Source organism: Dipodomys ordii, unplaced genomic scaffold (assembly GCF_000151885.1).
Source record: "Dipodomys ordii isolate 6190 unplaced genomic scaffold, Dord_2.0 Scaffold19, whole genome shotgun sequence".
Classification (NCBI taxonomy): Eukaryota; Metazoa; Chordata; class Mammalia; order Rodentia; family Heteromyidae; genus Dipodomys; species Dipodomys ordii.
Genome location: NW_012267235.1, coordinates 12,210,959 through 12,224,328, shown reverse-complemented (window position 1 = coordinate 12,224,328; position 13,370 = coordinate 12,210,959). Strand labels below are relative to the sequence as shown.

General features: G+C 53.8%; 2 protein-coding genes across 2 annotated transcripts; one reads left to right on the top strand and one right to left on the bottom strand.

The window, feature by feature from the left end:
- Window positions 1–437: 437 nt before the first annotated feature.
- On the top strand, window positions 438–7,171 carry Slc2a4 (solute carrier family 2 (facilitated glucose transporter), member 4). Its single transcript, XM_013013476.1, has 11 exons — window positions 438–631; window positions 1,896–2,012; window positions 2,105–2,277; window positions 2,368–2,492; window positions 2,602–2,717; window positions 2,815–2,977; window positions 3,083–3,270; window positions 3,440–3,544; window positions 3,669–3,770; window positions 5,437–5,640; window positions 6,151–7,171. The coding sequence occupies exons 1-11, from the start codon at window positions 599–601 to the stop codon at window positions 6,352–6,354; spliced, it is 1,530 nt and encodes a 509-aa protein (XP_012868930.1). The 5' UTR covers window positions 438–598; the 3' UTR covers window positions 6,355–7,171.
- Window positions 7,172–7,467: 296 nt separating this feature from the next.
- On the bottom strand, window positions 7,468–13,090 carry Ybx2 (Y box binding protein 2). The gene is made up of 9 exons (XM_013013129.1): window positions 12,970–13,090; window positions 12,716–12,779; window positions 11,331–11,364; window positions 10,082–10,171; window positions 8,996–9,280; window positions 8,751–8,854; window positions 8,435–8,612; window positions 7,963–8,047; window positions 7,468–7,849 (listed from the first exon to the last, which is right to left on the bottom strand). The coding sequence occupies exons 1-8, from the start codon at window positions 13,088–13,090 to the stop codon at window positions 7,997–7,999; spliced, it is 927 nt and encodes a 308-aa protein (XP_012868583.1). The 3' UTR covers window positions 7,468–7,849; window positions 7,963–7,996.
- Window positions 13,091–13,370: the final 280 nt, after the last annotated feature.

Here is a 13,370-nt window from a genome sequence, read left to right as displayed (position 1 = left end):
AACGTGGGAACTAAAAATAGCCACTCTGGGTTACTTCGGGGCATTGTTTCCCACCCACCCCGCGCGCCCGCTCCCGCACCACGGGTCCCGCCACCGGCGCTTTCCCCGCGCCCGGGGCCCGCACGCTGGCCCACCCCCTCCTCTGCACCCCACGGTGGGCCCCGCCGCGCCCTGCGCTGTTGCCCCAGGCTTTAGGATGCGGGGGGGAGGAGTCTCGACACGTGGGTGGGCGGGGCCCCGGCCAGCGCCCCGCCCCTTCCACCAGGAGCCAAGCAGCCCCAGGCACAGGGAGGGGGCGGGGCCTTTTTTGGGGTGTGCGGGCTGCCGGCCAATGAGTGTTGCGAAGGGCGTCACCCGTGGCGGGGGCCGGAGTGAAGTGGTGGTGGCTCCTCGCAACTTTTTCCCCCTCCGCAGCCGTGCTCCACCAGATCCCGGGGAGCCCCGCCGCTCTCCGGCTCTTGGGCTTGGGAGTGTGGGTCCCTCCAAGCCTGCTCTCCGCGCGTCGCTCCGGGACCCCGGAGGACCCACTGCCCCCCCGCCAGGCCGGGGCCACAGATCCCCCGGGCGCCTCTCATCTCTGCAGCTCTTCTAAGACAAGATGCCATCGGGCTTCCAACAGATCGGCTCTGAAGTAGGGTTTGGCTTGCAGGGGCGGGCCGGGGGCCGGGGATACAAGTCTGGCTTTTCTGGGGCTGGGGTCGCTGTCGGGGTCAATTAGGGGGCGGTCCCTGCACTGGCGCAGGGGGTGGATGTGGGAGCAGGCTATTTATACCCGGCCTAGACAACCCGTGACTGTCGAATTCCAATCCTGTCAAGAGACAGAGCGGGTCCGGGGGACCTTCATGGGGCCCAGTCTGCAAGTGGACTCTAGGGATCCGGAGTCTTGTCTTCTTTCCTATTCCGCGGCACTCGGAGTCGGGTTTGGGGGCACTCTACCTTCTATTCAACTGGGAAAAGCAGAAGTCCACCTTCCACAAGCTGTCTGTCTGCTGGGCCCTGCGGTGTTTCGAGGACTGGAGGCACTCTGTAGTCCCCACCCCCATTCCTGGGCGCCCTCCAGGACGCTGAACTTTCTCTCAGCCCTGTGATGGGTGGAGGGGCAGAGGGGAGTGTCACCCCCTCCCCCCCCCCAGCTCAGGTTTCCGCTTGGAGACAGTCTGTGCCGCCAGCAAGCAGCCACCGTGGCCACCGCCCCTCACGCCACCATGCCTCTCTTCCCATGGGCATGGTTCTCCTTGGCAAGAATCTCTGCACAGCCCCCCAACCTTTGCTTGCAGCTTGGAAACAGGGGAGGGGGGGGCAAGGCAGAGACATAGATGGTTACCTCAGGAATGACCTGGATGTCCTTTTTGGAAATGCCCTTTTGGGTGCCTGCTGGGGGCCTCCTGGCTGGCTGAGAGAACCCCCACAAGGGAGGGGAGAGAACAGTGACTGATGATAATAATGCACTTGTCAGTTTATAAAACCAGCACTGTCAGGATTACTGTGAGCATCTGAGTTTGATGTTCACCATACTCACTGACAAGGTAGCCCAGCGTGGGGCAACATCACCTTCCAGAAAAGGAAACCTAGATTCCGTTCAGCATGGAGAAGTGACTTACCCAAGGTCACACAAATCTGAGTGTGCCCCAAGGTCACAGGGGAATGAATCTTAGGACTTAGGTCCTCAAAGTGTCTCTGCCTGTGGACTCTCAAACATCCAGTTTCTCAACTGTGTTCCCTTTGGGTGCTCCTGTTTATAGTGAGATCTTGGTAACAATTCCTAATATGGTCCAGTTCTCTCACTGTGCATGTTGGATGGAACCCAGCATCTGTAGGCTTCAAGCTGGCCCCTGGCAGAAGACAAGAACGCGTGATTGTATGTGACATGGCCCTCTTGCCTTCTGTCTGTTCAGGACGGGGAGCCTCCTCAGCAGCCAGTGACTGGGACCCTAGTCCTTGCCGTGTTCTCTGCTGTGCTTGGTTCTCTGCAATTTGGCTACAACATTGGGGTTATCAATGCCCCTCAGAAGGTGAGGTGACCTGCAGGTTTAGGGGTTCCTCAGGGGTGGTAGGAAGGGAAGGGTCTGCAGGGAATCACTTCCATGCTGTTCCCCCCCTCCAGGTGATTGAACAGAGCTACAATGCCACGTGGCTGGGGAGGCAGGGGCCTGAGGGACCTGGTTCCATCCCGCCAGGCACCCTCACCACCCTCTGGGCTCTCTCTGTGGCCATCTTTTCTGTGGGCGGCATGATTTCCTCCTTCCTCATTGGCATCATCTCTCAGTGGCTAGGAAGGTATGGGGCTGGGGAACAAAAGTGGGGGAGTGGTTGGGGAGCCACAGCGTGGGTATTCTGACATTCACAGCCCCACTCTTTGCCCTCCAGGAAAAGGGCTATGCTGGCCAACAATGCCCTGGCTGTGCTAGGGGGCACCTTCATGGGGCTGGCCAATGCCACTGCCTCCTATGAGATACTCATTCTCGGACGGTTCCTAATTGGCGCCTACTCAGGTACTCATGAGCACCACATCCCTGTCCTGAGCCCTGCTCTCCTTCACCATACCTGGGCTTCTGGATGGATGTGGGCAACTCCCCTCAGCCCTCTCTTCCCACTTTCCAGGGCTAACGTCAGGACTGGTGCCCATGTATGTGGGAGAGATTGCTCCCACTCATCTTCGGGGTGCCTTGGGGACACTTAACCAACTGGCCATTGTCATTGGCATTCTAATTGCCCAGGTGAATAGGCCAGGCCTTGGGGGGGGGGTTGGGATGGGCCACCAGAGTCAGGCTGGATCCCCGAGTTACCTGCCCTTCTTCCCAATTTTTCCCACAGGTGCTGGGTTTAGAGTCCATGCTGGGCACTGCCACCCTGTGGCCACTGCTCCTGGGCATCACAGTGCTCCCTGCCTTACTACAATTGATCCTGCTACCCTTCTGCCCGGAAAGCCCCCGCTACCTCTACATCATCCGGAACCTGGAGGGGCCCGCCCGAAAGAGTGAGCACTCGGCCCTTGTATAGCTCAGGCCCCTGCCTCCACCCCATTCTTTTAGCACCCGGCCTCCTCTCAGGCCCTGTCAGGCCTGACCCTCCCCACCCCCAGGTCTGAAGCGCCTGACGGGCTGGGCAGATGTGTCTGATGTGCTGGCCGAGCTGAAGGATGAGAAGCGGAAACTGGAGCGTGAGCGACCCTTGTCCCTGCTCCAGCTCCTGGGCAGCCGCACCCACCGGCAGCCCCTGGTCATTGCAGTTGTGCTGCAGCTGAGCCAGCAGCTCTCAGGCATCAATGCTGTACGTATGGAGCGGCCTCCTGGCAGGGCATGGGTCATGCATCAGGCCAGGGGAAGGGAAAAGGGGGCAGCCTCCTCCTCTCCAATACTTAGGGTCAGTCTAGCTTGGTGTGGCTAGGGTGGAGAACAAGTCATCGCTGCCATCCTCTTTGCTCCTCCTTTCCCTCTAGGTTTTTTATTATTCAACCAGCATCTTTGAGTCTGCAGGAGTGGCTCAGCCAGCTTATGCCACCATAGGAGCTGGCGTAGTCAACACTGTCTTCACCTTAGTGTCGGTAAATATCTGCCTGTGGAATTGCCTGTGACACTGGCTTCACAGCACTGTGAAGGGCTGTCCCTAACCACCCAAGTCCTCTCAACTTCCTGTACCCCCCTGCCAAGCTCTGACTCTCCCTATAGGTGCTGTTGGTGGAGCGGGCTGGGCGTCGGACTCTCCATCTCCTAGGCCTGGCGGGCATGTGTGGCTGTGCCATCTTGATGACTGTGGCTCTGCTTCTGCTGGTGAGGCCTGGGCGCTGGGAGGGTCTGCCCAATACACCAAGGAAAGGAACAAGCCCAGGAGCTTCTGTGGCTTGCCAGGGCCAGACCTTAACACTTATGCCTTGAAATCCTGGGACAAGCCTGTATTGGCTTCAGTTGTCAGAAACCATGGTTGGTTTTTCTGAGGGAGCCAGGCTGTGCTGGGCCTGCCTTGGGAGGTAGCTATAGCACAGGTTTGGCAGCCAAACCAGAGAGTATGCACATCAAGCCTTAAGAGCAATAATTCCTAAGAATCAGAGCTGAGGGGCAATTGGCCAGCATAGGAAAAACACACCTTCTTCCTTGAATCTACTTGGGGTGCCCAGAGAATGCTAGTGTTCAGAATCGCTCCAGGGAAGCAGGCACAGTTAAGTATGTCTTTGATTCCAGCTCTGTGGGAGGCAGGAAGATCAAGAGTTTGAGGCCAGCTAGGGGAAAAAGTGAGACCCTATCTCCCAAAAAATGGTCAGAGGTGTGGCTCAGGTGGTAGATAGCTTGCTTAGCATATGCCAGGCTCAGTTCCAATCTCCAGTATGGGGGTGGGGAAGCCAAGCATCAGCACTTGGAAGACTGAGGCAAGAAAATCATAAATTTAAGGCTAGCCCGGGCTAAATCTTATAGTGAGACCCTGCCCATCTCTCCACTTCTCCTAAAACAGAGGAATGGAAGAGAAGAGGGAAGAGAAGGGGGAAAGGACAAGGTAGAAGAGAAGGAAGAGGTCTGATCTAACTCAGAAAATACTTCCCCCAAGCTGATACAAAGGACAGGTTTTTTTGTTTTTTGTTTTTTTTTTTGCGGTGGAGGGGGAGGTGGTCAGTCGTGAGGCTTAAACTCTGGGCCTGGGCCCTGTCCCTCAGTTCTTCAGCTCAAGGCAAGCACTCTACCACTTGAGCCACAGCGCCACTTCTGGTTTTCTGGTAGCTTATTGGAGATAAGGGTTTCACAGACTTTTCTACCCGGGCTGGCTTTGAACTGAAATCCTCAGATCTCAGCCTGCTAAGTAGCTAGGATTACAGGTGTGAGCCACAGACAACCCCCCATCACCCCCTCCCCACCCCACCCCAGGCACAAAGGGTGGATTTTGCTAGGGGCTAGTGGCTTATACCTGTAATCCTAGTTACTCGGGAGGCTGAGATCTGAAGATTGCAGTTCAAAGCCAGCCTGGGCAGGAAAAGTCCATGAGACTCTTATTTCCAATTAAGCACCAAAAAAATCTGGAAGTAGGGGTGGCTCAAGTAGTAGAGGGCTAGCCTTGAGCAAAAAAAAAAAAAAAAACAAAACTCAGGGACAAGCCAGGCACTGGTGGCTCACACCTGTAATCTTAGCTATTCAGGAGGCTGAGATCTGAGGATTGTAATTCAAAGGCAGCCCATGAAGGAAAGTCCATGAGACTCTTATTTCCAATAAACCACCAGAAAACCATAAGTGGCGCTGTGGCTCAAGTGGTAAAGCTCCAGCCTTCAGCTGCAGAGCTGAAGGACAGAGCCCAGGCCCAGAGTTCAAGCCCCACAACCAAAAAACAACTCAGGGACCAGACAGTTCAAGCCCCAGGAGCATCACAAAAATAATTTTTTAAAGTAATTTCAGTTCTCTGAGCCAAGAGCAAGGAAAGATCCTGAAAGATTTGAACAGTTTTCCTATTCTTTAGGAGCGGGTTCCAGCCATGAGCTACGTTTCCATTGTGGCCATCTTTGGCTTTGTGGCATTCTTTGAAATTGGCCCTGGCCCCATCCCCTGGTTCATTGTGGCTGAGCTCTTTAGCCAGGGACCCCGCCCAGCAGCAATGGCGGTGGCTGGTTTCTCCAACTGGACGTGCAACTTCATCGTTGGCATGGGTTTCCAGTATATTGCGGTAGGTCCTCCACCCCTGTCCCACTCTCCCAAACTGGATACCAAGTGCAACTCACCATTAGCCCACTTGGTTTCTAGCCAGAGACACCCCCCCCAGTCCCTAACTGTTGGTCTTTGGGTCACTTTAGTGAGCTGCTTCCCTGGGGTCTAAGGAGACAAGGGGGCAGAACTATATTGGATGGCAACAGTTGTGTCTTTGAACAAACCAGTGACATAACTTCACTTAGAACAGGAATAAAATAAGCTTCATATTAATACAAATGGCTGGGAATCTACTCCAAACACAGTAACACAGGATAGTGAAGAGGGCAAAAACAAAGGTGATAGGGTTCTGAAAGAGTCCTTTTTTTCAGTGTAAATTCTTATTTGTGGTCATTTCCATTGTCCTTGAAGGGGTCACCTGTAGCATCCCCAGATCCCTATAAAAAGCTTTAATTCCTGCTTGCCTGAGTCCACCTTTTCCCTCCTCACCCCTCTGCCAACATCTTTTTTCTTTCTCTACCTGTCCCAGGATGCTATGGGTCCCTACGTCTTCCTTCTATTTGCCGTCCTCCTGCTTGGCTTCTTCATCTTCACCTTCTTAAAAGTGCCTGAAACTCGAGGCCGGACATTTGACCAGATCTCAGCCGCCTTCCGCCGGACACCCTCTCTTTTAGAACAGGAGGTGAAACCCAGCACGGAACTGGAATACTTAGGGCCAGATGAGAATGACTGAGGGGCCAAGGCCAGAGAGAGAACCAGCTCCTCCGCCTCTGAGACCCCTCCTTTCCTCTGCGGCACTTTAACCCTCTCTATCCCATTACTTCCAGTGTGGAAAAATCCTACAACCTGGTAGAAGTGGGAAGCTAGAGGGATGGATGGTCTGAGCACCCTTTCATTCCCCTGTGTGACTCTTGGATTATTTATGTGTGGTGGTTAGGCCATGGCCATTGGTGTGGGCCACTCTCCCCTGACCCTCCCCCCCCTTCCTCCTGCCTCAACCCAGACCTAGCTCCAGAATACTTCATCCCTTCTAGAAAAGGGGAACTGCAGGAAGGGAGATCCTCGCCTGCTTCTTTAGTGGGACAAACATAAGCAGAGAGCAGGATGTCAGACTGACAAGTCAAGTTTCCCACCAACTTCAGCTCCTCCCACACTCTTGCCACACCAACTCTAGGTGAAGGGGATTCTGTCTTGACCCCTCCAGGGCAAAGGACAAAACCTCCCCAAATCGTGCCTCTCCTCCCTCCCTTTAGGTTCAGCCTTCCAGGGTGAAAGGGAACACATGACAGTATATACCCGCATGTGGTAAGAAAGGGCAGCAGGCACCCACTCTAGTTTTGGGACCCTATTCTGATTGCCAAGACTGCCAAGTGGGGGCCCAACTCACTCTACTTGCAACCTGTACCCACAGGCTTTTGATTTGTAAGGCTGTCTGCTAACATTGGTGGGAGGGAGCCTTTAGATATTTTTGTATATGTATGGATAAGGGGCAGGGAGCAGCCATCAAAGGGCTGCTGTATTAAATGTGTATATATACATGTATAAAGTCACTGCATGAGTGTCCTGTCATATAGGCATTGGAAGGTGGGCTAAGACAGTGACCATAACCCCCTTGCTCACCCCTTCTCATTCAGTCCTGCCTCAGCTCACGGTCTCAGAATCCTCCGTATGCTGGCACTTATGCCCCACTTCACAGTAATGAGGGTCCTTGTCAATAGCTGCACAGCTATGGATGCTGGAGCCAGGGTCAAGACAGGTCCCGCCCACTGCACACATTCCCCTCCCTCTCTGTGGCAGTTACTAGAGATCCCCGATTCTCTAAAAAAGAGAAGCAGCAGAGATCAAGACAACAGGAAGGCCTGTTTTTGTTTTTACTGGAGGCTCAGGTGGCACGTGACAGTTCATAAAATGGCTTCAGAGGGGGTGGGGGTGGGAAACAAAAAATAAACTGGGTGGGAAAGAAAAACAACCAGGAGGAGGTTAAGAGCTGGCTGATTCTTTAACAGCCTGACTTAGGGGAGGGAGTTGATGCCTCTGAATAATAAGGATGAATCCCTTCCTTCAACCCATAGTAGGGAAGAGAGAGGGGCAAAAAAAGGCAAAAGGCTGTTGCTTTAGCCCTCCTGAGTCTCAAGGAAAAAGGGAAAAGCCGGTGTTTCGATGTCATGAATTATGGGAAAGAGGGGAGGGGGTGCTGAGTAGGGTCAGTTGGAAAAACTGGCAGATACCTGAGGGCAAAAAAAAAAAAAAAAAGACGACAAATCATAAAGGAGGATAACTTATCATCAGAACCCAGTCCCTTGCCTTCTAGCTACCCGCCCTGAGAGGAGCAGCCGCTAACCAGATGGTAGCTCTGGGTGTCCTTTGAGTTGGAATCACTCCAGTATGTTGTGGGGGGGGTCCCCACTGTTGATGGGGGCTGAGGTCTAAAGAGAACAGCAGTGGCCAATTAAGACTCCTCTTCTTTAGAGCCCTCTGCTTCGTCTTTCTCCCACTTTCCCCTTTCCCAGCCTTCTGCAGCCAGTCTCCACAATCCACACCTACAAGCTAGTGTTTGGGTTCCAAGGAAAGCTTGGGAGAGCGGGTTCTGTGGGGGTGACAGGGGTTTGTCTGCCTGCCTCAGCTAGGTTTCCTGATGGGTGGGGTGGTGGCCAGCAGCAGAGCCAGTGGGCTGCCCAGAGGGGCGGGGCCAGGGGAGCTGAGATGCAAAGGGACAGGATAAGAAGAGAAGGAAAAAAAAGAAAAGAGGGTGGGGGGGGTCTCAATTGTTCTTGCACTTCATTCCCAGAGTTTTAGATACCCAAGATCCTCACCTCTGGGGCTGTGGGCTGCCTGGGGCCAGGAGGTTGCTGCCGTCGCCGCTGGAAATAGGGGCGATTTCGTGGGCGCTGGGGTTCAGGCCGAGACCCATCAGTGGGGCCTTGGTTGGGTTTGGTCTCACCATCCCCACCTTCGGTGGTAGGTTGTTGCGGCGGTCTGGGGCGGAAGGGCCTAGGGAGAAAAGGAACCAAGAAACCTAGAGTAGACTGCCTCCCTCCAGGGTCTCCCCCAGGCTCGCCATCCCCAAGGGCCCAACACTGAACTTTTGAAAAAGGCAAGAGAAGATGAGCTGCAGAACGGGAGTCCTACCTTCGGTACCTGGGCCGGAATCTGGGTGGGGGCACCCGTTCATCTCCTTGCTGTTGGTCTCCCTCCAATGGAGCTGTCTCTTTGGGTTCTACCCCGTCGGTGCCCTGGGAAGTACAAGTCCTAGGTGGGCTATGGATCGTCAACTGTGCAGGAGCTTCCCAGCCCTCTGATGCATTTCCTTTGGGGACCCTGTGGTCTCTACTCTCACTTTTTCTCTTGTATACGGACAGCTGGCATTCCCTCACCTCTAAAGGCTGCTGCTGATTGGGGGGCCGAGGGCCTCGCACAAACCGTCGACGATAGAAGAAGGGTGGTGGACGCCGACGTCTGGGCCGCTGCCCGGAGTCCTCAGCCCGCTCCCCTTCACTGCCAGGTTCTGTCCCACCCGAGGGAGCCTCTGCTACCATGGGTGGTGGAGCAGCTGGGCGAGGTCGAGGGATGAATCGGCGGAACCTACGTCGGTTGGGGGCATACCGGCTGCCCTTCACGGGCACCCCCCCGGGTCCAGTTACATTAGCAGCCTCTGCACCCTGGAGAGTACAAGAGGAAGTCAGAGCTCACCCCATGCCAAATACATAGCTACCTGTTTGCTAGAACTGAGTCCCCTGCTTCCAGCCAGAGATCTCCCTCCAGATATCCTGTGGCTCCTGGAACCTCTACTGGTTTCTCTCCCACCCCATGGAAAAGTGAGTTCTTCCCATTTGAAAAGAAGCAACCTATCCTTTGAAAAATATGACAATCCCCCCAGACTGGGGTTAGGTGGACAGAAAGGGCCATATCTCTTTCAATCTAGAGGGGAGGCTCTGAGAACCCTACTAGGGTCAGGGCTCCATGAGGAAAAGAGACATGGAAGTGGGCTGTTTTGTTGTTGTTGTTGGTCGTGGGGTCTGAACCTTGGGCCTGAGCGCTGGCCCTCAGCTCTTCAGCTCAAGGCTAGCACTCTACCACTTGAGCCACAGCGCCACTTCCAGCTTTTTCTGCTTATGGTGCTGAGGAATTGAACCCAGGGTCTCATGCATTCAAGGCAAGCACTCTACCACTGAGCCACCTTCCCAGCCCGACATGGAAGTGTTTGGTGAACTACATGCAAAGAAGAAATGCAGACACTACTGATTGATGAAAGGGTCATATTCTTTAGGACACTTCTTACAGCAGTCCAATTGCTAAGACAACATTTGGTGAGAGAATATAGCCCCATCCCCACAATCAGAGGCAAAGCTGGTTCCACTGAGTAAAGCCCAGGCTGACTTCCAGGCTACCTCCCTACAACCCTGGCCCATAATACACACGCACACACAGAGAAACACCCCCTACCACCACCACCACCAAACCTTCTCTCCTTCTACGACATCAAACTCCACAGTCTCTCCATCTCCAACACTACGCAGAAACTTCCTGGGGTTGTTTCTTTTAATAGCTGTCTGGGTGGGGGAAAGGCAATGAGAAAAGTGAGGGCAGCAAGACCAGGTCTCAACCCTGCTGCCATCCTCCACCCAATTGCATTGTTTTTATCTATTTTTAGGTGCCAGTCCTAGGGGTTGACTCAGGGTCTGGGTACTGTCCCTGAGCATTTTTGCTCAAGGCTAGTTACCCGCCACTTGAGCCACAGCTCCACTTCTGACTTTTTGTTTTTAGTTTTTGACAGTTAACTGGAAGTAAGAGCCAGCCTGGGCTGGCTTCAAGCCACAATCCTCAGATCTCAGCTTCTTGAGTAGCTAGCTTACAGGTGTGAGCCACTGACGCCCATTCTTTTCAACATTTTACTTGGGGTCTGGGACTGGAGGTAGAGCAAGAAGATAGTCAAAGTAGTCTGGGAAGGGGTGGGGTTGGGGCGCTGGCCTACTTAGATTTTGGTTGGATCCCAGAACCACCAAAAAATTGTGGGGGGAGTCATAAATTAGGGGCCTGGGAACCCACTGTGAAGTTACTGCAGTCTCAAGACATTCTTCTCTTCCTCTCTCAGACTTCAAAAATAAGCAGGGGGCAAGACTGTAAACTTTAAAAAGTAGAGATGGTCTACAGTGGCAAAGTAGGTAAAACATACTGTGCTTCTTACCTCGATCCCACTGAGAGCTCTCTCCACCAAAGCAGTGGTTCGCAAACTAGTGAGCAGCAGAATCACCTGGGAGCTTGCTAAACAAGAACACTGGACCCCAGCCCCAAGCCTGATTGAGTAGCTGGGGTAGGGCTGAGCTTAGATGTCAGGTGCTGCTGCTGCTGTTGCAGGTGCAGGGACCACACTTTTGAGACCCACAGCACCCAAGTCAGTCTTTCTGGCCTGAGTTCTTTCCCTCAGAAAATTGCCCAGTTCTTTCCTGTGGTATTAACAGGTCCCAGAAGGTGGTGAGCATGCCATACTTCGAGGACAACACGTACAATTTTGATGGCCATTCAGTAACCCAACACAAGTGTGGTTGATACAGGCACCTGGGGCAGGTGGGAGGGCATCTATTTCCATGCGGGCAGGCCATGGTGCAGTTAAGAGCTGGATAAACAATAGTGTGCAGCTAAGGGTTTATGGCAAAGGCCTTCAAAGACAAGGCCAGTTCTTCCCCTTAAAAAGCCAAACCTAGCTCTTACCTGGTGAACAAAGACATCCTCCTTGGTGTCATTCCTGCAGAACAGGATGGGTCATTAAGGGGGTGACTGTGGTAAGGTGCTCAGCTCCACTGAGGCCTCCCTACCTGTCCCTCCTCTCCAAAGTGCCAGTTACCTGGGGGGTACACAGGGCCCAGGAAGTAAGAGGTGATAGCCAACAGGGCCCTCAGAAGCTGGTCTTGAGGAGGAAGTACACTTTCAACCTCAGTGAAAGGGCAAAGGGAGGAGGCAAAGGCACCTTGGAAGAAGCTGGAACAACTCTTTACCTGCCAATGCTCCACCTTCATTGCCCAGGGGCACCTTAGAACCTGCTGGTGCTGGGTATAACTGTCCCTGCCCAATCTCCCCTCCTCCCAGCCCACATTGGGGGTGGAAAATTCCACATTTCCTTCCATGTTCAAGGAGGAAGAAAGCAGGATCAGGGCCAGAGGTGCAAAACAATTTTCAGAAAAGGACAAGGTATCCAGAACTTGCTCCAAATCACCATAAAACCTTGTCTTCACCTCAGCTTAGAGGTCCTCTTGACACAGAGGGACCAAGATTAAGACAGAAGAGGAGTAGTCATTTTCTACACTACCTTGACTATTAGCCCTGGTTTATCCTAGAATTCCCTATAGGGAAGGGAGAGGAAGGAACTCTTCACTGCAATCTGCCTTCCCCAGAACAAATGCTCTAAAGCACTGGGATCTGCACAAAGGTCAGCCTGCTAAGAGGGAACTCAGGCCTCCCTGGGGGCTTGAATGGGCAGGGTGCCCAGGCTAGGGAAAGCCCCACAGGGATAGGTCTGGAACTGCTCAGAATTCACTACTACAGCCTCTCCCAGCACTGGGGGGGGGGGGGGGAGGGGAGGGAGAGCTGAAGGAAGGCAGCAGTCTCTGGCGAGGCTAACTCCTCCCTCTGTCACTCCCCTACACCAGCTCAGTGTCAGCAGATGAGGGGTTCAAATGAGCCACAGCTCTTTAGTGAGCTAAGTTGTGATGGGTTGTCTTTAATTAGGAAATGGGTGAGGACTTCAACACAAGAGCCCAGAAGTGCAAAGAACCCAAACACAACCCTCAAAGACACAGCCATCTAAACATAATGAAGCAATTCCAGGAGTTGTGGAGACAGAAAAGCCAGGAAGGTCAGAGCTAGGTTTGCCAAGTTCCCAGATCATTAATCCTCTGCTGCCCTTGAAGATGTGGAGGCGGCTTCATCTGGCCACTGAGCACACAGGCGTGCTGTCATTAAAGCCTTTCAACCAGCATCAGCTGGACATGGAAGCCATGTGCCTTGCCAGGGGTAGGGATGAGGTTGGGAAGGTGTCCAGTCCCACAAGCCAGTTCTGAGGACACCCATTCCTCCCCTTCCCTGGGTTCCTCGGATACCTGTTGATGAATCCGTAACCATTCCGCACGTTGAACCATTTGACAGTGCCCAGGACTTGGATTGCTGCCAGGCAGATGCAGTGGGGACAGTAAGATAGGGGGAGAGATGGAGTTGGACTGAGTTTTGAGACACTCCCCCCCCCACACCTCAAATCTAACTTGCCTCCTTATTAAGCTTTCCTCCGACCAACCAGATTTCTCGCTAGTAGCTTTAAAGTATTCTTATGCCAATTCCACCAAGTGGAATCACCCACACAACGTATACAGGCTCTCAAAACTCAACTCGAAGACATGTTCCTCACACCCTACAAACCTGAGCCCTTCACCTAGAACCCGGTCCCCCACCTGGGTGTCCGCAAAAGTGTCTCTCTCCATGTTAAGGGTCCCCACTGCACCTGCTTCCCAGGCTCAGAGGTTCTCCTGGTACTTACTTACCAGAGGCAAGGAGACCCAGTCTCCTGCACCTGGGGTGTGGGAGGCCCCTAAGGCTTCGTTCTCCACCCCCCCCTGCCTCAGCTGGCCCTGCTGGCCCCGCCCTCCCGCCCAGGAAGGGACAGCAGGATTTCCCCCCAGAGAAATTCACTTAGTTCGTTCCAGAGCTCTCAGCCCACTTGGCCTTGGGGGGGGGTCTCTGAACCAAGCCCGCCTTCAGCTT